The 26578-nt window shown below is 33.8% G+C and overlaps 1 protein-coding gene across 10 annotated transcripts in view; it reads left to right on the top strand.

Moving 5' to 3' along the window:
- Positions 1-26578, top strand: part of MGAT4C (MGAT4 family member C) — a 355403-nt gene that overhangs the window by 310845 nt on the left and 17980 nt on the right. For 9 of the 10 annotated variants that reach the window (XM_069095115.1, XM_069095113.1, XM_069095106.1 and 6 more), the window contains 2 exons: positions 16271-16353; positions 21602-21753. In XM_069095115.1, the coding sequence (XP_068951216.1) occupies positions 21655-21753 (99 nt within the window). In that variant the 5' untranslated portion in view covers positions 16271-16353; positions 21602-21654. Of the gene's footprint in view, positions 1-9468; positions 9691-16270; positions 16354-21601; positions 21754-26578 lie in introns of all 10 variants that reach the window. The other variant, XM_069095114.1, reaches the window with a different exon arrangement.

Below are 26578 nucleotides of genomic sequence, written 5' to 3'. Positions count from 1 at the left end.
GAAATTGTTGGGAGTTATTTTGACCAACTATGACAGTAAAATGTAGAGTTTAAGTGAAATTCATGGATATTTACAACAATATAAGTCTCCCAAATTAACAGAAAAGGAAATAGAATAATTATACAATATTATCTTAGAAAAAGAAACTAAACAAACCATAAATGTGTTCCCTAAGAAAAAATTCCTAGAACTAGATTGGTTTACAAGTGAATCGTATCTAACATTTAAGGAACAAATAATCCTAATACCATGTAAACTATTTAAAAAACACACAAATATGCTTTTGATACTACACCAGGGAGAGGAAAAACAGAAAAAAAAAACTATTGACCAGCTTCCTTAATGAATATTGAAGCAATTTTTTTTTAATATACTACCAAGGAGTGTGTAGAATTATATCACAAAACTCATTTACTATGACTGAGGGAGGAAGAATGAAGGGAGAATAGGGATTAATGCCAGGAATCCAAGTCTGGATCAATATTAGGGCAACTGTAAGCACAACTGATCATGTAAATAACAACAACAAAAAAAACTCAGTTTTATAAAAAGCACATTTTTCTATTAAAAGGACTAAAAAGCAAAGGTATAAATGGAGTTTTCCTTAAAATGTACTTAGTATTCATCTACAACCATCAGCAACCTTTATCAATAAAGGGGGTAAATGGGGCAGCTAGGTGGCTCAGTGAGTAAAGCGCTAGCCCCAGAGTCGGGAGGACTGAGTTTGGTTCTGCCCTCAGACACTTAATACCCTCATACACACACACACACACACACAAATCACAAATAGCTGTGTAACCTTGGCAAGTTACTTAACCCCAACTGCCCTTCAAAAAAAGGCAAAAAAGGGGGGGGTAGGGCAAACTAGAAGAAGCCTTCCAAATAAGATCAGAAATGAAACAAGAACATCCATTATCACCAATATTATTCAGTTATAAACACTAACTAGAGGGAGGTAGAATGAAGCAAATCATCTCATATACAAGAGATGTGAAAGTGGAAGGGAAAGTGTCACTCTGGTGGCAGACAATACCTGAACCTTACTCTCATCAGAATTGGATCAAATGAAGAATAGCTTACACACACAGGTATAGAAATATATCTTGCCCTACAGGGAATTTGTTGGGGGAAAAGAACAGATGGTATTATAGAAGGGAGAGCAGATTGAGGAAGGTAGTATAAGAAGCAAACTAGACTTTTAAAGGAGGACAATGGGAAAGGAAAGAGAAGGATAAACATGAGGGAAAATGGGATAGAAGGAAATACACTAATCATAACTGGAAATGTGAATTGGATGACTCTTCTATAAAATGGAAACAGATACCAAAGTGGATAAAAAAAACAGAATCCAACAATATATTGTTTTATTTTTTTTAATAACAAACACACTTGAAATATAGGTAAGGGGCTAGAGCAGAATCTATTATGCTTCAGACCAGGGGGGGAAAGGGTAGCAATCATGATTTCAGATAAAACAGAAGGAAAAATTAGATCTAATTTAAAGAAAAGCAGAGAAACTATATTTTGTTAAAAGACAGCATAGAGAAAGAAGTAAAATCAATGCTAAATACATATGCAACAATGGTATAGCATGAAAATTCTTAGAGAAAGTGTTAAATGATTTATAGGAGTTAGTAGATAGTAAAACTATAGTAGTAGGGGATCTCAACTCTCCCCTCTCAGAAACAGATAAATCTAACCAAAAGTAAACAAGAATGAAGTTAAGGAAGGGAATATAATTCAATAAAAGTTATATATGATTGAGCTCCAAAAAAAAATGGGAATAGGAAGAATGAAGTTTTTTTCAGCAGCATATGGCACCTAGACAAAAATTGACCATGTATTAGAGCATAAAAACCTAGATACAAAAGGTGGAAAAATATAAATAATACATTATCCTTTTCAGATCATAATGTAAATAAAATTACATTCAACAATAGGCTATAGAAATAGATTAAAAATTGACAACTAAATAATACGACCCTAAAGAATGAATGGGTCAAGCAATAAATCATAGAAACAATGAATAATTTCATTAAAGAAAATGACAGTAATGAGGCAACATTCCAAAACTTATGGAATGCAGACAAAGCAGTAATTAGGTGAAAATTTACTTTCTAAATGCTTACATCAATAAATTTAAAAAAACCAGCAGATCAATGTGTAGGGTATGCAATTTTTAAAAGAAGTAACAAATTCAAAAGACCCAATTAAACATCAAATTGAAAATCCAGAAAATTAAAGGAGAAATTAATAAAAATCAAAGACAGGAAAAGGATTAAAATAATAATAAAAGAAGTTGGTTTTATAAAAAAAAACATTAAAACTGGTTATAAAAAAAGACGATTAAATTACTGGTATCAAAAATGAAAACATGAATTCACCACAATAATAAAAAAATTTTTAGGAACTATTTTTCCCAATTATATGTCAATAATTCTAAATGTCTAAGTTAAATAGATGAAATTATATGTATATGTGTGTGCCTTTGTGCATGCATGTATGTGTGTTGTGTACATATCCATATTAAAAGAGGAAATAGAATCCTTAGATAAACCTTTTATAAATAAGAAAATAAGTCATAAATGAGTTCATTAAGATAAAACATCACCAGGACCATATGGATTTACAAATGAATTCTACTAAACATTTAAGGAACAATGAATGCTAATGTCATATAAATTATTGGAAAAATAGGCTAAGGAGTCCCAAATTCCTTTTTATGCCAGACATATGATTCTATTTCCTAAATCAGGAAGAAAAAAGAGAAAAAAATAAAACTATAGAATAATTTCCATAATGAATATTGATGCCAAAATAAGTAAATAAAACACTAGTAAGGAGATAATAACAATATATTGCCTAGATTATACACTATGACCAAGTGGGATTTATATCAGGAATAAAAGATGACTCAATACTATGAAAACTATCAGCACAATTAATCATATCAATAAAAAAACATCAAAAGTCATATGATTACATAAATAGGTGAAGAAAAAAACTTTTTAGTAAAGTACAATACTTATTTCTATTAAAAATACTGGAAAACATAGAAATAAATTGTGATTTCCTTAAACTGATAAGTAGTATCTATGTAAAATTATAGTTGAGCTAAGAGGTTTTCCTATATAAGATCACAGGTGAAGCAAGGATGCCATTTTCACAACTATTATTTGTTATGTTCTGGAAATGCTAATTATATACCAATTAAAAAAAAGAAAAGGAAATTGAAACAAGGCAGTGAGTTAACAAGCATCTCATTTGTTATATACATTATGATGGTATATTTAAGAATTTTAGAAAACTAACTAAAATAGTTGAAATAATTAAAAATTTCAGAAAGATTGAGGATATAAAATAAACCCCTGTAAATCATCAACATTTCTATATTTTCCAAAAAAAAAAATGCAGTAGCAAGATATAGAGAAATCCCACTTAAAATATCTTTAGACAATATAAAATATGTGGGAGTCTAGCTGCCAAAACAATCTCATGAAGTATATGAACACAATTACAAAATACTTTTGACACAGATAAACTCAGATTTAAATAACTGGGAAAATGTTAATTGCTTATGGATAGACTGAGACATATAATAAAAAAAATTGCAATTCTAACTAGAATAATTTACTTATTTGGTGCCATATCTATCAAACTACCAAAAAGTCATTTTATGGATCTAGAAAAAAAAATAACAAAATTAATCTGGTAAAAAGAAAGGATCAAGAATATTAAGAGAATCATTTTTTTTTAACTACAAGAAGGCAGCCTGGCAGTACCAGATTTCAAACTGTATTAGAAAGTGGTAATTATCAAATTTGGCCTCAAGCACTTAACACAAAAACTAGCTGTGTGACCTTGGGCAAATCACTTAACCCCAACTGCCCTCCAAAAAGAAAAAAAAGATTAAAAAAAAGTGGTAATTAGGGCGGCTAAGTGGCACAGAGTCAGGAGGACCTGGGTTAGGATCTGGCCTCATACACTTAACACACACACACAAATAGCCATGTGACATTGGGCAAGTCACTTAACCCCAATTGCCCTCCAAAAAAGCAAAAAAAAAAAGGTGCAATTATCAAAACAATCCAGTATTGGCTAAGAAATAATATTAATGGATCAGAGGAACAGATTGGGTATACAATACACAGAGTTAAATGAGCAAAGTAATCTAGTGTTTGATGACCCTAAAGATCTAAGCTTTTGGGACAAGAACTCACTATTTAATTTAAAAAAAACTGGGAAAACTAGATGAAAGTCTGGCAGAAACTAGATATAGATTAACATTTCATAGTATCTATTAAGATAAGCTCAAAATGGCTACATGATTTAGACATGAAGGGTGATATTGTAAGCAGATGAGGGGAGCATGAGATATTTTATCTGTCAGATCTATGGATAAGGGAAGAATTTGTGACCAGACAAGAAATAAAACATTACAAAATTTAAAATGGAAAATTTGGATTCCATTAAAGACTCTATGATAAAATGGAAATTAGGGGTGGCTAAGTGGCGCAGTGAATAGAGCACTGGCCCTGGAGTCAGGAGGACTTGAGTTCAAATCCGGCCTCAGACATTTAACACAAAAACTAGCCATGTGACCTTGGGAAAATCACTTAACCCCAATTACACTTTAAAATATAGGCAAATAAATAAATAATATAAAATGGAAAATAATTTTCCTCAATTAGTTTAATCAGAAAGTGGTCAATATCTTTCAATCCTTTTTTTTTTTTTACATTCTGGTAATGCTACCAGTTAATCAAAGAAATCCACAGTAAATTAGAAGTTTCTATGAACAGAGCAATGCAATTCATAGCTTTGTGGGTATTTATGATTTAAAAAGATTATTCCCTCCATGTAGCCCTGTGAAGTAGGTTGTATATTAATATTTAAATTTTATATTTGAGAAAACTAAGACTGAGAAGTTGAAAGGTTTTCGCCTGTGTTGTTAGAGAAAATAGGTAACAAAGATGGGATTTGATCTTAATTCTTCTGTTCCCAAATCAAAAATATTATTCTGAGTCATCATACCTATATGTAAGATATTATGTCATTTAGTCATTCACCTATGTTCTGTGTTTGGTAGATCATTGGATTAAAAGTAAAAAGGGCATTGGAAATCACAGTACAATACTTTAGTGTTGTAATGAGGAAAACAAAACTTTAGAGTAGGTATCTTGTCTAACATCACATAGGGAGTAATAATGGAGCCAGATTTCCAAGAAATGGTTTGTGATTCTAAATCCAATAATCATTTGATTGGGCTCCATAGTATCTCAAATATTTAAAGAAAGTCTCTGATAGCATCTGCAACATGTGGAATGTGTACCAGCTCTGGAATCAGAGAAATTGAGTTCAAATCCCATTTCTGATGCTATGAGGATGATCTTGGATAAGTCACTGTTCCTCCCTGGGTCTCAGTTTCCTTGCCTGTAACATGATGTGGAAGGAGAAAATTGATCTTGTCATTTTTTTTCTGTTTTAGAGCTATGATTCTATGAACTAGAACAAAATAAGTAAGCTGATTTATAGGCATACAAGAATCTCATTAAAAAAATCAAACCTACTAAATCATATGTTGGGAGCTTAAAAGGATAAGAACAAATATTTATTAAGCACACATTATTAGCCAGGTACTGTGTTAAGTAATTACAGCTATTAGCTGCCATGGGATCCTTTATGCATACTTCATATTTCCCAAAATACAGCTAATCTTGAGTTTGAATTAATTTGTTATGAACAAGACTGTAACTCTACTGAATGTTGGACATGTGATTTAATCTGAGCTACAAATAGAACAAACCTGACACTTTGTCTCAGGGCATCACAATGTAAAAGGTGCTTATAATATGTATATTTCAACAAGAAGGAGTTGAAAATATACTTAATCAGAATAATTAGTTAAAATAGGAAGGAATGAAATGGTGTATCCTCCTCACCTCTGCCTCACCTTGGTGGTTTCACCCCAGGTTAGATTCTTCCTACCCCCTTCCGCACCACTGTTTTCCCTAGCAACAACATCACACTCTCTAGAGGATGCTCTATTTCATCCCTCAGTGGAGAGGTGGTGGTGTCATCGTGGTCTCTCTCTCCTGACACACACCCAAAGAAAAGGCAACATTGTGAACAAAGGACTGACCTTGGAGTTAGGAAATTCTAGTTTTCTAATTCTAATAAAATTATAGGAATTCTAATTACTACATATAGTCATTGAGTGACCACAGGCAAAACACTTAACCTCTCAGCTCTCTGCCTCCTGTTATATCACCCAGGCTATTACACCCCACTACACTAAACCCAACTTAATATTCATTTCTGTTCTTGTTTAATGGATATGAGTTACTCAAAACATGTTTATGCTATTTTAACATGATCTACACTTACTCATTAAATCTATAGTTGCAATTAATTCACTGGGGGAAAGAGGAGTACTGATATTGGGCCACTTTAGTAACTGCCTTAAAAGAGATGAGGACTTTGTACTGTATCTATGAATAGCCACATATTAGCCATCATTAAATGCAAATTATGATTTACATGATTAATAATTATACAGTTCTAGGGACAATAGCAACTTTACCGAACCCTTGATAAATTATGTATTTTCTAAAGAGAAAATTCTCCCTTTTGAGCAATAATTTATTCTAGGATACCTAAGCTACTCAGAAGTTTTTACCCCCTTTGGTAATCAGGGTAGAGTCACAAATCTGACTATATTCTGCATTCTCATCCAGCGCCAATGCTCAGCATGCACTTTTTTCTTACTTTGGCTTCTGAGAATGGCATACTTCCTTCAAAATTCAGCACATGTACCACATCTTACATAAAGTTTATTCTGATCCATCCAACTGCCAGCCTTCTTCCCTCCAAATTTTTCATTGCTCTTATGTATCACTGTTGGGTTGCTTTTGTGCTGAGAAGGATGGAAAAATGGATTGAGAACTAACTGCAGAATTGACATAATCTGGGTTCAAGTACTACCTTATGCTACTTAGGTGATACTAAGTAAGAGGCATGCCACTTTTGTTATCCAAGATAATTCTCTAACACTATAAGTTGCAGAACTTTAGTTGATCTATCAGTTATAGGGAATTTACTACATGAAAATTATCTCCAACATGAAAAATATAGATCTGAACAGGGTAAAAAAACATTCTGAGAGTAAAAGCACTGTATGCAGTTAAGAAAGTTTGTCCACTATTAAGGAAAGTCAATTCCATGATGCCAAGGTCATATGCATATAGTATATTGAAGGAATTCATAATTTGCCAGGGGTGAGGGCTCTCCGGCTAATTTCATTTTCAATAAATCCATACCACTATCCCCCTCCTGATAATGAATCAGTTTTGCCCTGCAGAGAGAGGCAAAGCTGTAGGACATAGTCATTCACTCTCTGAGAAACATAGAGAGCTCAATAATGTCAAAGTACTTCAGCCCAGTAGGTTAGAGGTATATAAGTACCAGGGTGAATGTGGGAATACTTAGCTTCTGATCTTTCCTGTTGAATCATCTCAGGATAATGACTAGAAACAACACTTAGCACTGCATAGTATTATCTAGCCTGCTGTGTTTAATATCCACATGTTATAATTTAAAATTGCATATGTAATCATCTCAGTTGTAACAGAAAGAGGGCAGATTTTGAGTCAGAAAAAAAAAGACATCTCCAAATATTCATTCTACAACTCAACACCTGTGCTACCAGGGACAGGTCCTTTAATCTCTTTGGAAATTAAGTTTCCTTATCTACAAAATGTGGAGATTTCAACAAGATAATGATTCTATAAGGTCCTTTCCTGATCCAAATGTTATTGGACCATTTCAATTCACCATTTAAAAAAATTAATTGTCAGAGCATTCTTTCACAAGTAATACACTTTAAAATGTCTTTAAATGTATGTTATCATAAGTGTAAGTAACATTATCTTTGGAAATGGACTCATTGAAAAGAAATAATGCTAGGCAAACTGTGTAAACAACCAATGCTTCAATGACATTTTAGTACCTAGAATTTAAATAACACTTTCCCATGATTATTTCCCTTAATATGATCATAATTGTTTCATGTTATGTTAAATGTTAGCATGAAATAAAAATGAGAGAATAGTTAAAAAATTAAAGCCTGCCATTAGAAATTAAAGTCATATTAAGGAAGAAACTGTATATGTATATGTATTTGTGTGTACACACACATGCACACACTATCTATGTGACCCTGGGCAAGTCACTTAACATTATTTGATTCATTTTCCTCATCTGTAAAATGAGCTGGAGAAGGAAATGGCAAACTATTCCAGTATCTTTGCCAAGAAAACCCTTAATGGTGTCACAAAGTGTCAGCCATGATTAAACAACGTGTAGATATAGATATATAGATACACCTATATGTATATAGATAGACATACATATTTAGGTATATATAGATATACATATACAGGCATATAGAGAGCTATACATACACAGGTATGTATATATATATATATATATATATTCATAAGGATAATCAGTGTGTAGAGGGGGAGAAGAGGAGGGTGGAAAGGGAAGTAGACAAAGAGGAAGAAGAGATGGAAAGGAAAAAGGAAGGAGGGAGAAGGAAGAGAGAATGAGTGAAAGTGAGAGCTTTAATAATAGCTTTAAAATCTAATAAGATTGTTGGGGTACTCTGTTTCTATAACTTATAACCTCACTCAAATCAAAGTCAACTGTAAGTCATGTCATAATTTCCCTGATGCCGTGGTGAGTAATTATTTTCATCAGTTTTATAAAATTTCTCCTCATATCAGTATCAAGATAGGGGCTAGACCTGCTATTTCATTGATTTAGTATATTAAGTGAAGAAACTCCCTCTGCCAGTATTAACTCCTCACCTAATATATAATTTGTAGTCTTGGTTGCCTAGAATATAGAGATTAAATGACATACTTCAAATGAAATTTGAAGATCCCTTTGTATTGCTAAGAGGTACTTAGCACTTAGTTTCAAATTAAACCCCTGTTAAAGAAACAGAAGATATGAACCCCTGTTGCTGATGTAACAGGAAGAGGCTGAACAGGGAGGAGTTATGCCATCTTTAAGGAAGAGCACAACTTGGACAGTCAGAACTTCTTGGGATAAGCATTGTAGAGGCAGGGCAGCTGCTGCTGGACTGAAGACTAAACTGAGAATTGAGAAGAACTGAGAAGAGGAATGAGAATTGAGAACTGAGACATAATTTCTTGGAGCAAGCCACATGGAGGCTGGATAAAGTGATTGTGATTTTGAGAATGGAGCTTATGGTTGTGAGGATTTTGGAGGGCCAGCCAGAGCTGCTGAGGATTCCCAAGGGCCAGCTGGAACTGCCAAAGACTTCCAAGAGTCAGTTAGAGCTGCTGAAGTCTGAGGAAGCATGACTGTGGTGCTGGTATTTTGTACAAATGTTGTTGTAGCATTGTTAAAGTGAATGAATTTTCTTGTGGCTTTGTTAAGCCTTGTCTTTCCAGGAGCAGAGACTGTGAAAGATTTGAGATGGACTGGACACTGTGAGATCCAATGTGGAGCAGGAACTACACAGAGCTGGACAAGGAGCTGGGAGCTGTCTGCCTTTGAACTCAGGTGGCAATTGGTTAGATTTGTGCTGGAGCTGGGACCATGGAAGAGGAACCAGGGAAGCCGAAATCCTGACCTGAGTGAAGATGAAAAGATCTCTCTGTGGGTACTGAGCAGTAACTGATGAAATTAACTGAGTAGTGACCAATGAAATAGAATAGTGTGTACTGACAGATTATGATTGACTGTGACCTAGGGGTGGAGAACTTCGACTTTTATACTTTGTGACCCTTCAGAAGGCTTGCCTCCTTAAGGATGATTGAATGATTGATTTACTAAATGATTTTACTTTGCTGAAAACTATGTGACCACTTGGTGAAAACTATGTGGCTATTTTAGAGATAAGTTGTTGAGTTTGTGACATGGTGAGTGCTGTTTTTTTTTTTTATTTTCTATAAGTTTTAACATTCTGAATGCTGTACCTTGATTTTCTGTAAATGCTTTGCTCTGACTTGTTATTGAATAAATAGAAAGTTAGCTATACTATGTAATCAGAACCTCGAAAAATGTTCAGAGCAGCAGTCCTCTGGAAAGTTGCTCATGTGTGGCTTCACACCTACATAGGTTAACAGAATAAGTACTGCAATTGCAGTAGTACTAGCAGCAACTACTGGGCATTTACTCAGTTAAGTCAAATCATAACCTCTCTATGACTTAGTGGGGGGGGGGGAAAGAAAGCAAATAATATCACCCCCTTTGGTCAAACTGGTAATGAGCCTTTCAGAATACAAGTTTGGTGCTTAGGTGTTACCAAAGTATTCATCCCTAGAAATTTTTATAACTTTCTAAGGTCAACCAAAGCTTGTGCCCTATTGCTATAACCTTTGTAAACCCAAGTTCATGCCATACCATAATGAGACATTTCATGAGGACATCGGGACTATCATAATCATCACCATCATTGACTATCTAGTTGTCATAGCCCTATGGGAATCTCAAAATTGTAGGAGGTGGTTTAAAGAAATCATTTGGATACCCTTGAACTTAGTTTTGACTCAGTTATTTAGATGCTTCAAATGAAATTTACGGACTTTAATTTTAATTGTCATGTCTTAATAGATCTAGTTCATACTGTTAAACGTGGCTTCAATTAAACATAAAACAAAGAACAACCTAAAGAAAATTCCTAGTTCAAATTGCAACTCTTACAATCTAGAACACTTCAGCACTTCTGGAACCAAGCACTAGATGAGTGATTACCCTAAGGATTTATAGAGAAAAAAAAAGTAACTTTTTATGTTTTCAGAATGGAATGTCTTAGGGCACAGCTCATATACTTTAATGATATTTATAATGACAGGAATCATGCTTTAGGGAGAGAAGAATAAAATCTAATACATTCACCTCATACATACACTTAAAAATGATTATTAGAAAAAGTTGTGATGTAGTCCTGGATACACAAAAACCTCTTATTTATCCAAAATCAACAAAAATCTCATGCAACTAATATTTGTATAAAATGAAAATTGAAAATCACCTCGCCCCTGTGTGGCTCTTTGGAATTTTTAAATACCTTCAAATAATTAGACAATTTATACTCATTTGTGCTATAAAACGTGTTTTATTATAATTCCATTCTTTGAAACATTTCAAGTAATCTAGTGATTCAATGATAATACTGATAGTTGTTATGGATAAATATAATAATATATGAATAACATTTTTCATATGCCAGAATTCTTCATGACATTATTCCAAGTATTTTCATAGTCCATATCATCTCTGCCCCAAACTGGCAAGTAAACTTCCTCACCAGTCTTCTGGAGTCATTATTGTCATTGTGTCATATTGTCAACATTCTCGAGGCTTTCAAAGTCATTTTCCCATATAATAGTTTGGTTGTCTTAACTTGTGTGTGTGTGTGTGTGTGTGTGTGTGTAACTCAATTCCCTCTGAACCAATTGATATGGTCCAAGCCCTTTTAGGTTCCTCTGAATCTATTCTTTTCATGATTTCTTATGAAACAATAATATCCCATTATATTCATATGTAATAATTTATTTTGCCATTCCCCCACTTATTCATTGCTACAACAAAAGTGCTGCTATATATATATATATATATATGTATGTTTGTTTTAATATTATTGTAATGTAATATAGCTTAAAAACTGGTATTGCTAGACTTCCTTCCTTCCTCCTCCTATAATCTCCATTAAGAATCTTGACTATTTTTTACAGGATTTTTGTTATTATTTCCTCTATGTAGTTCAATAAAATAATCCTTTGACAATGTGATTGATATGGCACTGAAATGGTAAAATAATGTAGGTAATATGGCAGTTTTATTATATTGACATGGCCCAAACCTAAACAATTAATATTTCTCCAATTATTTGTCTTCCTTTTTTATATATAAAGAGCATTTGATTGTTTTACTTGTATAATTTCTTGCAAGGCAATTGGGGTTAAGTGACTTGCCCAAGATCACATGGCTAGTGTGGCCCACGCTCTATTCACTGCACCACCTAGCTGTCCCTACTTGTATAATTTCTGAATGCCTCGGTAAATATATTCTCCAAGTTGTTTCCATATTTTGTTATTTTGAATGGAATTCTCCTCTCTATTTTATTCAGATTTATTAATGCATAATATACTGATTTTTGGTATGTTTTATATTTTGATCATTTATTGAAGCTACCATTTCAAATTTTAGTTGAGTTATTTGATTTCTCTGAGTAAGTCACCATTTGCTCTACATAACAACAACAATCTATAATTCTGTTCCATCTTCCCTGGTACTTTTCCTTAATTTATCATTTCTTGGATTATTACTATAACTGATATTTCTATAAATACATAAAACAACTATGGCATAAATTCTTGTTTCATACCTTACATTACTGGAAAAGCCTCCAGAATTTCTCTATTATAGATAATGATAACTCCTAAGTTTAAACAGATAGTTAACATGTTATGGAAAGGTCTATTTATTTATCTACTTTTTGATATTTAAGAAAGGTGGGTGCCACATTTTGTAAGAAGATTTTTTTTTCTGATAGAATCATGAATTCACATGGTTTCTTATCCAACCCTACTCCAACCCTCATAAAAATTCAACCTGGTTATAATGCATAATTTTGTTTTAATGAGTTGATATTGCCCCTTCATGTGTTGATTATGGGAGCGCCAAACTGATGGTGGTATATGGATTTTTGTGGATTACTACTGCTGTATTAGAATTGATAACTAAAGAGGACTATGTATTAAGCATTGGAATGCTTCTATGAAATGATGTAAAATCATGAAAGCATGATCAGGAAAACTATACAAATGGATTTCCATAACATAAATGAAGAATAATGATAATAATAGTAATAATGATAAAAAACCTGACCTTTGACTAATTTTAATGTTCAACATTGCTTGGAAAGAAGTATTTTAAAAAATTACCTTCCCCTTTTTTATGCAAAAGTGTGGGGAGGGTGCTCTGAATGTGAAACAATGAAGTACAAGTTTTGGTGGATATGTTTAATTTGCTAAAAAAAAAAAAAGACTTGTGATCTTTCTTTTTTGGTTATAGGATATTTCTGGGTAAGGGGAGAAAAAAAGATAGATTGGGAAATAAATATGATATTAAGGCAAAATAGGTTTGAACTATTTTTAGGAAATTAAAAGAAAACCTATTCAGAAACAACAGTATATTTGAGTTAGATAATGAAAGGGTTCAAATGAAAAACCTAGGGTTTTCTATTAATCTTTTTCAATATAGAAAGATCCTTGTGGAGGAAAGTAACATAATTAGATCTTTGTTTGAGGACTATCCATTCAACCGTATGGAAGATGGATTGGCACAAAAAAATATATATCATGAATTTTTAATTAACAAACTCAGAAAAGAATACACAAAAAGGAGAAAACAGGTGGACTGGGAGAAAGTGTCTAGTGTTCATTTCCCTCATATTGTGTCCTAAATCTGTTTTACTAAGAAGATAGGAGAGCCAAGAGAGTGCCAGGAACAGGAAATTAGTTGGAGCACCACCAGGTGAAAAGGATTTTAAAAGGTAGAAGAAACTTAGCTGTCAGGTAAGCAGTGTATACACAATATGATGTTTGCATAATGGAACTACAAGAGGTAAGAAAGCAGGTTTGCACCTTGTGGTGAGAAGTATAGATTTTCCTTCACCTGCATAGGATGTCTATAGCTAGATTATTTCAATGGGAGTGCCCAGAAGAAAGGAAGTTGATTTAAGTGTCTTAAATGTCTGAAACATAGGTGAATTTGTCTAGAGGGGCCAGTAAACTATTAAATAAGAGTTGGGAAAGCAGGTTCTTGAAGACCAGTCATGTAATAAACTTCCCAGTCCAAAACCATGTGCTAGAAGTTAATCAATATGAAAAGAAGACCCAGAAGGAGGTCAATTAGTTAAAATAGAAAAAAAAAAAACAACTAGGGTCAAATCAATGTAAATATGCATGTAGGATCAACATTGACTTTTAATACTCTTCAAAATTTGCATATTCTCCTTAGTCAGAAAGCATTAATCAAATGCCTGTTATGTGCCAGGAATGAAGCATGGGTATGTATCTCCCTTCTTGGTTCCACAAGTATATTTTCATGGTGTGCTTAGGTAATTCCTTTAATTATACTCCAAACAAAGTCTATATTTTCACAGAAGGTGAATGGCAGGGGCTGGAGAGAGCTGTCCTTTTCCATTGGAAAAGACAGACTAATGGAGGACCAATTCATCAAGAAATTGTGGCAAAAGAGCCAAGGTTTGGGACTTCTTTAAGGGTGGTAATAGGATTCCCTTTGTCCTTTGTTTTCAACCATGAGCATTAAGTGAATATGTAAGTACAACTTAGCTTAAAAGGGTCATGGTCTCTCATTGCATCCTGGGTCATCTCCAGTCATTCTGATGATATCTGCTCACTGGAACCAGAAGACTCTGGAGGAGAAAGGGAGGCTGGTGACCTAGCATAGCCTCTCTCACTCAAATCAAAGTCAAAAGCAAGTCATGTCATAATTTCCCTGATGCCACAGTCTTCTTTGAAAATGGACAAACAGAAGATTCCCTATATCCACTGCAAAATACATAGCCAAAAAGAGGCATGTGGACAGTTTTAAAAATAGTGCTTTCACCAAAAATGAAACAAAGCTACAGCAGGCTTTGATTTGAAGATAAGCACCACAGCAAATGGAACATCTTGCATATCACTTGGAAAATGCAGAATTTCAGAGTTGAAAGTCCCCTATCTTCAGAAGAATTACCCTCATGCATACCATAAAAAGAATCTCCTAAAACACTTGACAACTTAAGGAAAATCTTCTCACCCTTTATAAGCAATCTAAATTTCCCTCTTTGTAATTTTCTTTTATTGTGTCTAACTTTGCTTTCTGGAGCCAAATAGACGAAACTTAATATCGCTTCCTGAGGACTGGTCTTCAGAGAATTGAGAACAGCTATTTTATTTCCCTCAGTTTCCTTTTCTCTAAACTAAACCTTATCATATCCTTCAATAAATATTCAAATAACCTCAGTCCCAATCTCTCATGCCAAGAATGTGAAACCTGGTTTGCCACATACTAGAAACTTATCAATGTTCTTTATTAAATATGATGCTCAGAAGTGAACACAACACATCAGGTTTATTCGGCACAATGCAGCTGATCTGTGAATTCCTATATTACTTCCTTATTCATAGAAACTATTTTTTCTGGCCTTTAGTATTTTATACTACACTGTGATCTCACACAAATATTTTGGTAAAATTTTATAATAATGAATCTGCTTCTTTCATTAAAACACAGAGCCTTGAACATACAAATACCTCTTCCCTAGTCTTGCACAAAACATTTATGGGGCCCTGATACATTTTTTCTCCTTTTCATTTGTTCCCATTTTTTACCATCATTTATGATAGGTGTTACAAAATCTTTACCTTTCATAGTGTGCAACCACTCACAAGTATATATACATTTATTTGGTCTTATCTAATTCAAATTTTTTAATTCATCTCCTTGATTCTATTTGCAAAACTAAATATATGCTAGCCCTAATATATGTCCTTTTTTAACTAAGTTTAAGAAGATACGATCATAATTTATTTTGTGAAGTATCACTGAAACTTTCAGCTCTAAATTATTTCCTATTTTAATATTTATAAGGAAGTAATTTAATTGACATTTTTTTTTGCTTTGTGCCTCATTTTCAATCCAATGTTTTGTAAAACCCTTGAAATTAAATGTTTGTGTGGATGTTTATGCTTGGACTATGAAAATAAATTATTGCAGATGGTATTGGCCTAAATGTTATAAAAAGAGAAGACTTTCCAAGGTCACATCAACTTGGCCAAGTCATTTTCACCTTTATTTGTACTCAAAAGGACTCCAAACCATTGATTTATACTTGGACTGACAGTATCAAACAATGCAGTCCACAACACTCCTCAGTGACAATGAACCAGATTAAAACGGAATTTCACAATATTTAACAAAGTAAAAATAAAATAGAACATAGACAATGTTAACATGTAACTTTTCTAAGTCATTATGCAGGCCATAGGAATGCTTAAGTATGATTTTGCTTCACCATTTCTGTTTGAGTTTGACTGGCCAAACAACCCAATTATAATTGTTTACAGTAGTGTTTAGTCAAATGTTGTATATTTTATTATTCAGCTATATCAAAGGTTATATGTATTCAAAACCATAATTATGTTTCTGCATTTCTATCCAGGCAAAGAAATCACAAGACACAGATGATTGATGTCTACATCCTAATTATCAGGATCCAGATGGAAATCTCATAAAACGGAAGAGGTTGGTTTACTTATACTGTCAGTCCACAATTATACATGAACTATATTCTGAAAGTACATTGGGAAATCAGTCATTTGGAACTTGAAATACTTTTTTCGCCATCAAAAACAAAGATTTCAATGATTATTAGATTCCTAGGCTAACATTCACAGAATCCTCAATCCAGGACATTACTGTGCTGTGGAGGGTGATCCTGGGTTATCAAAAGTTATGCATGTCAAGTATAACCAAGCTAGAAAGCCTTCAAAAGTTGACTTTGTGAAAGGTTATATCTGCTTTCTGAGCACCACCATAGGATTAGCATAAGAAAGTTGAATTATTAGACAATAATATCTAGTGAAAAATGGAAGAGATTAAATCACAAAATCACATTGAGTCTTTTTGGGGCCCCTTTCAGTTTCTACAGTGACACTGTGCAAAAAGGGGTCAGAAGGTATATAAAGAGGGAATTTTTAGACCATCAAGACAAGACTATTAATATTGTCTTTTTTTATTCTGAATGTAATGAACACCAAAAAAAAAAGAATATTGTTTCTATATAAATTAGAACAGAAAAAATCTACAAAACCAAGAACTTCTATTATATAGTTTGCTTTTGATAGATAACGAATTCAACATATTACTTTTAAAGCTGTCTTGACTGTATTTTCTTCTAAAGTTCCTTCTCTTCTTTGCATTAAAAAAAATGCTACAATGATTTTTTTACATTTTTTTTCTTGGCAATCCTATCTCCTAGCTTATCTCTCTCAATATACTGAAAAAGAAAAGCAAAAAAAAAAATAGTCAAGGAAAATAAATTAATGCATTCACCAGCCAAAAATGCATGTCTTAATCTACACTTGAAAAGTCATAATTTCTCATTGAATTAATCAGAGTTCTTAAAACTTTCAAGAACTGTTAGTAGTCTTTTTTTTTTTTTTGCTTTTTGGAGGGCAATTGGGGTTAAGTAACTTGCCCAAGGTTACATGGATAGTATTTTTTGTGTGGATGTTAAGTGTCTGAGGCCAAAACCACACTCAGGTCCTCCTGACTCTGAGGCCAGTGCTTTACTCACTGCGCCACCTTCTGTTAGTATTCTTAAAGAGAGATCACTATCTAATTACTTAAGTCAGGTTTTCCCAAAACAAAGAGAGATGAATCTGAAAGATAACAAATGCACTGAAAATGAAACAAATTTTCTAGCATTTCTTATAAAAGTTTAATTACAATAAGGTCAATAGAAGAGTCCCAAATGGAGCAGGAATGACAAGAGGATAAAAAAGAATAGTTAGGCTGATCAACTACAAGTAGAAGAAATCCAAGTTATATAGTTGACTCAGTTTACTTACCCCAGTGGATTGATTTTTCATGATAAAGCAAAGAATAGTCCCAGAGAATGGGGAAGGGGGGAAGGAATCCATGAGTGCTTTTATTGTCAACCAATCAACAACAATAAGCCACTATTATGTGGCAGATACTGCTAAATTCAGAAGATAAGACCACAAAGAATGAAGCAACATTAGTCTTAGAGATTCTATATTCTAATGGTGGAGCTAAAAAATAAATACTAATAAATGCAAAGTAAATAAAAAGACAAGATTACTAATACGCCCACACATGCATGCATGCACACCCACCTACCACACATATATAATGTGTATATATACACACACGAACATATATATGCACACATATATACACACATACATACAGACACGCACATACATAGACATATTTTATACATATACATACGTGTGTGTGTATATATATATACATATGAAACAGCTAAATAAAATATTGTTAGGGATGGAGGGCACTAGCAGTTGGGTATGGAGGAGGGTACTGGCAATTGGAAGGAGGAAAGGTTTCATGCAGAAAGTGAGAATTCAGTTTCATGTTAGAGGACAGAAAAAGGTGACATGAAAGATGTCAGAGACTGCTAGCATGTGTGTTTATTTTCTCAAATCTTTTTTTTCAAAAATGATTTCTACAGATATTGAGAATATGATCGAAATATGAAAAAGAAAAAAAATATATCACAGATGGTCTTCTAGCAAAGACCACATGTTCATGGATGCATAAATGACTGAGAGGTATAGAGAATGCAAGATCCCTGTGATGTTTTTTTTCTTTTAATTACTGCTTGTTCTTTTTTAAAACAAAAAGATTTGATATTCCAAAATAGCCTTAGAGTCTATCTTCAAATAATATTTCCCTCATATATGTTAGGATTATACATAATATATTGATAGACACAACCACCAAGATAATTTGATTAATGGTCTTTGAATATCACTGTTGAATAATGACAAATCAAGGAGACATATGCTCCTCAAAATATCAAATCAATTATTAATCATTTAAGTTGCCATTATGTGCTAAGCATGGTGATAGGCTCTGGGATTTCACCAATACATATATATATATATATACATACATACATACATATATATATATATATATATGAAAGAGACTCTGCTCTCAAGGAGTTTATATTCTATCAATTCATGTCTTGGATCCGCTAAATGGAATATAATGTAGTATAGTCTAGATTGAAGAGGGATTCTCTAAACACTGAATTCAGTTCAACAGAAACCATGAACAATACATTGTGCTACCCATCAATTACACAAAGTTAAAATATGACACAATCATTGCTCTTAAATAGCTTACATTTTATTAATTCTGATAGACCCCATCCATTTGATGTTTATGGATGATTTAGGATTTCGTTTAGACCAGAGATATTTCAAAAATTCCATCATAATATCCTTGGCTATTTGTAAAGGATGTGCTGAGACATCCATAGAGGGTAGAGGATATCACTAAAAATTAGACATTGGCCGGATTATGGCCCAGTCCATTTAGTTAGTTCTTCAGTATAAGTATCTATGACAAATATTGCCAATGATTGGTAAACCAGGTATAGAATTAAACAGGAAAAGAAGGTTGAGCTCGAAAACTTCAACTTTCTTTCCATGATCTCAAGTTGCTTCCTGCTAGGAAAAAAATAAATCATCTTTTTTTTTTAACATAAATATTCTGCTGATAATATTATGTGGTAATGAATCAGGAAAAATAATGATTTCAGAAGAAATAAAATTTCAGGTGACTCAAAAAAATAGAAGCATGAATGAGTAACAAAAAATATATTACCAAGTTATGCCAGAAGTCATGGTTAGGAAGTCTTTGTATTGCATTGAAAGAGGAAGTAAATTAGTTATCTAAAAGGAATAAGGGATAACAAATGGGCAGCCTGCTCATTACCCTGATATACAAGAAAAAGTTAAAATGGTAAAGGAAGATTGCTAGCAGATTGAGTAGTTTTTCAATGGATAGATAAGAACAAAAATTGCATGAGATAAGAACCTATGGATAGGTTATAAACTTCAGCAATGGAACGAATGCCAATGAGATCAGGAATCAATCCATAAATCAATAGACTAGTATGAACTGAGTTCTGGAAGCAAAACACTGGTTGGCTGACCCTTGGCAAGTCACAAAACATCTCTGAGCCTCTTTTCTTCATCTTTAAAATTATGGACTAGATGACCACTGAAGTCCTTTCCAGCTCTAATTCTATATATGATACATATACATATATACATGTGTATGTATATATGTATGTATATATGTACACATTTTCTCTACATTTGTTCTATATATGTATGTTGTGTATATATTATATATAGTTTTTTATATATGCTTTATATTTATCTATATCTATATCTGGTCCATAGGAAAAGGAAGTTTTTCTTTTCAATTCATTCCCTAGATAAAGAACTAGGTTTAAGGGGGAAAAAATTTTAAAATAAGCTGTTTATTTGGCACATCTTTCCTTCTTTTATATATATGTGTATATATATATATATATATATATATATATATATATATATATATATTCTTTTACTGAATTTCCCTTTAAGTGTTAGGATAACTTCATGAGATCCTAAATCCCTTTTCACATACCTCATATGCCAAATTGTCACATTCTTGAATTTACTTCTTTCCTTAACCTCAATCAAAATCCAAATTCTCATTCCCTCATAGCATAGGAACTTTGGTATTCATGAAATAATCCACTGAATTAATTCACCAAAAAATAAAAGATGAATGACTATGGAACCCCTTTACCTTTCTTGTGGCATTTCCTTTTTAAGGGGATCCTTGTTAATTGAAATGAATGTTGAATGATAGAATTTCAGGCACTGCTATAAAGAGAATTAGGGAAAATGCAAATAGCATGAGGAAAATGAGGATTGCATTTTAATAATGTCTATGTCCCCTTCTAGTTTTCAGAATCTGTAACAAAATGCAAGCTATTTTGGGACAGAATAGCCCCACTTGTAAGCAGAAAAATTTCCGCCCCCTTGTCAACTCCTCTGAGGTGTTCCTGATGTGCAAAAGTGCATCTCTGCTTCAGTCTGTGAGCCTATAGATTATTTTTTAAATCTCATTATTTTTTTCACAAGTGTTTCCTAAAAGCAGCAGCAGTTACAACTTGTAGAGGTGGGGGTATAATGATGGAACTGAAGGAAAGCAGAGATTATGATAATCATTACTGTGTGTGTGGGTGTGTGTGTGTAGGTATGTATGTATATACACACATACACATACATATATATATACATACACACCTACATACACACAAACACATGTGTGTGTTTGTAAGTTAAGTATATTGTATGGAATGATAGCATATTTGCCACCTAATACAATATAAATGGTGGAAAGGAATGGAGCAGGCATTATTAAGTGCCTACTATGTTCTAGGCACTTAGTGGATTCTACATCCATTAATATTACCTGGTTTAACCCTCATAACAACTCTGGGAGATAGGCACTGTTATTATTCTTATTTTACAGTTGAGAAAATCAAGGTAGAAAGAAGTTAATTGACTTGTTCAGGGTCACAGAACCAGTAAGGGTCTCAGGTTAGATTTGATCCCAGATTCTTTACTCTAGCTTCAGCACTCTCTACCCACTGTACTGACTCGTATATAGGACATGATATGCAGAACCCATGATACACATACATTTTAGCATAGTGCCTGGCTTAAAGTACTGGCCTTAGCACAGTAGGAGCTTAATAAGTGCCTGTGGATTAAATAATTAAAAATGCAAAGGTCTCATTTTAATTTATGTCATCTTTCCGTGTGGAATTAGGAAAGTAATTTGAATTTAAAGTTATTCTCCACCATTCAGATTTTTAATGCACCTGTCTAATAAAAAGTGGCAACCAAAATTAACTAATTCTATTCTCCCTTAGGAGACAACATATGTATTTCTTCAAATGAGACTCATTTGATAACACTGGATAAAATGAGATGCTTGCGGAAACGTTCAGCAGTGTCATTCTTAGGACTTCTTGTCATTTGCCTTCTCTTCATGAACTTGTACATTGAAGATGGGCATGTCTTGGTAAGTTTCGTAGATGTATTAAGGTTTGTAGGAATAGTCCTTTAGGATTCTAAATTGCATCTTAGACAAGAAGAGGTAAATTAGCATAGTGGAGAGCTCATTGTCCCAGGATTTAGAGATCTAGGTTTAAAATTCTACTTTTGATGCTTATGTCCCATGTGACCTTTGGTAGTCACTTTGCCTCTGGAGGGTCCAGTTTCCTTATCTATAAAATGAGGGGGCTGAACCAGATGAAGACTATATCTAGGTACCTATTATCCTAAGTCATACCCTTACCTCAGAATCAAGCTCAAGAGCCTCCTTAGTTTGGAAAACAGGTACCATGAACCACTTAGTCACAGAGGTGAGTAAATTCACTGTAGCAACAGTGTCTGGATTATCTATTTTTTTTTCCTATCATAGATATTTTTTGTCCTTATTGAATGTTTGCTGAGTTGAACACTTAGGTAATCTAGACTTCAGAGTAGTAGTAAGATCCTTCTTATCTGCTCCCTTTATAGAAGAATAAAGTAAAGGATTATTTACTTTTTCTCTATGTTTTAGAGACTTATTATCTTCTTTACCTTTGATCCTTAGAGATCTCTCTCTCTGATACTAGTGTGTATTTGGGTCTAAATAGGTACCTCTAATTTTCACATGCCCAGCTAGCCCAGTAATATCTGTAAAATTGGTAAGGGTCACTTAAACCATAGGAATTATTGGTACTTATTTGAAACATGGGAAGAAAATCACCTCTAGCTGCATTAGGAATTAGTTATGCTTCCTCAAAGCACCACTGCCTTCCAAATATCTTTTAATGAGTATTATTGTTTTGTTTAGTCAAACAAAATTGACATTTTCCCTTCCAATACTGTGTTTTGACATTTGAATTGATTTTTGAATGGCCCTAAAAGGCCCAAATTGCACCAAGATACATATCCTTGTTGTTGTTTTTTTTTTAATTATGCCTCAGGAAACAAAGATACTGAGACACTCAGTGGTTTATTCAGGCAATTTTGCTACCACTTTATAAATGGATATAGATAAGAAATGGGAGACAAACAAAGTCATTACTATTGAATCATGTTTTCTATCAGATTTCAGGAAAATATTCAGGGCAGAATCTACCTTCAACAAATATTTAGATACAGCTTTGATGATAGCTTTCTTGTTCACCACAATCCAATTCAGTCAATGAATGGTAATTGAGATAAGCCAGGCAGAGGGAAACTTTGCTAACAGTGATTTAATTAAGATGCTAATACACTAGGGGGACTGGCCATGAATGCGACCGAGAAATGATTCTCTTCCTTTCTTCACTTTGTTATTGTTGTTATTGTTTTTAAATCTTGGGGAAGTGGAGATTATGGATAGGCATTTTTGTATAGCAGAAAGGACACAGTTTGGGGTCAGAAAGCCTTCATTTGGCCAACAATTCTGAGACTTAACCATATTATGGCATTCGAGTCATTAGCCTACCTATCCTCAGTTTCCTCATCTTTAAAATGGAACAAAAATACAGATCTTTCATCACTGAGTAGTAAAGAAATCCCATCATAATTCCTAGTCTTCTTGTTGGGAGATGTCTTGACTTGCAAGTGAATTGGATTTAAGTGAGGCAGAGCTGTGCAAAGTCATCAGCCTCATTCACTATGACAGTCATCAGAGTCCAGTGGCAAGAAATAGGTCACGATGACTGTTGATGTGCTGGGGTAATGTGGGAGATTTTAACCTAAGGTCTTTCCCAGGCCTTAGTTTGTCTAAGGCAACACCCATTCAGTAAATAAAAGCTAGATAAGAATGGAGGCAAAAGATGACCTAGTTTGCCTTCACAACAGAATCAATCTGGGAAGAGAAAACTGTAAAGTCTATATAAGGCATTATTATTGAGAAGAAACCTTGAAGTCAGGAAGAAATGGGGTCAAGACCCAGCTCTGTCATATATCTGTGTTGCTTCACAAGATACTGATCCTCTCAATTCTCCATGCAGCTAAGGTTATGAGTTACAAAGAAAATGAAGATGTACACTGGTAGAGGGAGCCCCCTATGGAGCTCCCTATAGCAATAAAAGCACAGGCCCAGTCCTTAAACCTATTATTATTATTTGAGCCTCAAATCCTAGGGTAGTAATGTAGGAACCATCAGACCAAACATGTTTACTTGAAAAACCAAGTGAATAAATAACAAGTAGTTTGACAGTGGCCATACACATTGTGTTATTCATATTGGGAAGTCCCAGAAAAGAGTACATATTTGTACCTGTTTTTTCTACTTCCATTTGTGGTGCAGTTAGTAATGTTCTACACTGGGAGCCCAGAAGATCTGAGCTCAAATCCTGCATCAGGAAAAATAATGTGTGACCCTGAACAAGTTACTTACCCATTCCAAGGCTTAATTTCCTCATCTCTAAAATGAGGATTATAATAGAACCCATTTCCTAGGGTTGTCATAAAGAGCAAATGATATAACATATAAAAAGTACTTTGTAAACTTTAAAGTCCTATGTAAATGCTAGTGATTATTAAATCAATGAACAACTATTCATTAATTTAGAATCTTAGAAAGTCACTAGGAGCATAGTGAGGTTAAATGGTTTGCTTAGGTCAAAGGTTACAAGCTTTGAACCCAGCTCTTTCTGAGGTTGAGGTGGGTAACTTATTCAATACGCCAAATTGCTACTAGAACAAATAGACAAAAATAAATGATTGTGTTTCTTGCTTAGAAATCTTTTGTTTTTGTAATTGTGTCTAAAGAAGGAAGTGATGTTCTTTTTTTTTCAAATGCTTTATTAACTTCTTATTTACATCATTCATTTCTGCCATATTTTGAGTTACAGATTTTCTCCCCATTTTTCCCCTACCCACTCCCCCAAAATAACAGTCCCACAGGATATCCCCTCCTCCAATCTGCTCGCTCCCATATTTTCTCCCATACCCCTTTTGATTTTTCCAGTGGATCTCTATGCCCCAGTGCCTGTATATCTTATTTCCCAATTACATGTAAAATATTATTGATAATAGAATATATATACATATATATATATATACACATACATACAGAAATATTTGAATATTTGATTTTAAAACTTTGAATTCCAGATTCATTCCCTTCCTCCCTTGTCACCCACCCTTATTGGGAAGATAAGCAGTTCAGTATAGGATATACATGTGTGGCTAATGCAAAACAATAACATAGTAGATATATTGTAAAAGACTAACTATATTTCCCTCCCTCCTATCCCACCTTCCACTTGTTCTACTCTCTACTTTGATCCCGTCTCTTTTCAAAAGTGGGTGCTTCCAACTTCCCTCCGCCCAGACTGCCCTCCCTTCCATCATCGCCTCTCTCATCCCCTTCCCCCCTCTACTCTCCTGTAGGGTGAGATACCATATTTAATGTGTATTTCATTCCCTCCTCAAGCCAAATTCAGTGGGAATAAGGTTGACCCATTCCCTTTTGCCTTCCTATTCTTCCCCTCCATTGTAACCATTTCCCCTTGCCTCTTCTGTATGAGATAGTTAACCTCATTCTGTCTCTCCCCATCTCCTCTCATTATATTCCTGTCTTACCTCTTAATTTCACCTTTTAAGTATCATCTCTTCCTGTTAAATTGCTCCTGTGCCCTCTATCGATGTATACCTGGAAACATATATACACACATTCACATATGTATTCATATGCCCATATACCCTCATATATATATTTCTATTCCCTTCAACTACTGAGAAAAGTTTCATAAGTTACAATTATTGTTTTTCCATGTAGGAATCTTAATAGATCAACTTTGATAAGTTCCTTATGATTTCTTTTCCTTGTTTACCTTCTCATGCTTCTCTTGCTTCTTGTATCTGAATGTCAAATTTTCTGTTCAAATCTGGTTTTTTCAGCAAAAATGCTTGAAAGTCCTCTATTCCACTGAATGACCATGTTTTCCCCTGAAACATGATACTCAGTTTTACAGACTAGATGATTCTTGGTTTTAATCCCAGCTCCTTTACCCTCCGGAATATCATATTCCAAGCCCTTCGATCCCTTAGTGTAGAAGCTGACAGATCCTGGGTTATCCTAATTGTGTTTCAACAATATTCAAATTGTTTCTTCCTGGCTGCTTGTAATATTCTCTCCTTAAACTGGGAATTCCAGAACCTGGCTATAATATTCCTCGGAGTTTTCTTTTTGGGATCTTTTTCAGCATGTGATTGGTGGGTTCTTTCAACCTCTATTTTGCCCTCTGATTCTAAAACATCAGGGCAGTCTTCTTTGAGAATTTCCTGGAGGATGATTTCTAGCTTCTTACTTTGATCATGGCTTTCAGGTAGACTAATAATTTTTAAAATCTCTCTCCTGGATCTATTTTCCAGGTCAGTGGTTTTTCCCATGAGATATTTCACATTGCCTTCTATTCTTTCATTTGTTTGGATCTGTTTAACAGCATCTTGGTTTCTCATAAAGTCATTAGCTTCCATTTGCTCCAGTCTAATTCTGAACCCATGATTCTCCTCATTGAGCTTTTGAGATTCTTTTTCCATCTGGCAAATTTGGCTTTTTAAGGCATTCTTCTCCTCATTGCCTTTTTGATCCTCTTTTGCCATTTGAGTCAGTCTGTTTTTTAAAGTTTTATTTTTCTCAGTCATGCTGTTGACTCTCATTTCATAATTTTCTTTCATCGTTCTCATTTCTCTTCCCAATTTTTCCTCCATTTCTCTTATCTGCTTCTTAAGGTCCTCTATGGCCTGTAACCAGCTCATATTTTCCTTTGAAGCTTTTGGTGCAGGATTTCTGACTTCACTGTCTTCCTCCTGTTCCATGCTTTGCTCCTTTTTGTCCCCAAAATAGGAGTGTAATT

Source organism: Petaurus breviceps, unplaced genomic scaffold (assembly GCF_028583685.1).
Source record: "Petaurus breviceps papuanus isolate PSGF00001 unplaced genomic scaffold, PetGlider_PUasm1.0 225, whole genome shotgun sequence".
NCBI lineage: Eukaryota > Metazoa > Chordata > Mammalia > Diprotodontia > Petauridae > Petaurus > Petaurus breviceps.
The sequence above is the reverse complement of the archived record's forward strand: the minus strand, read 5'-3'. Positions and strand labels throughout refer to the sequence as shown.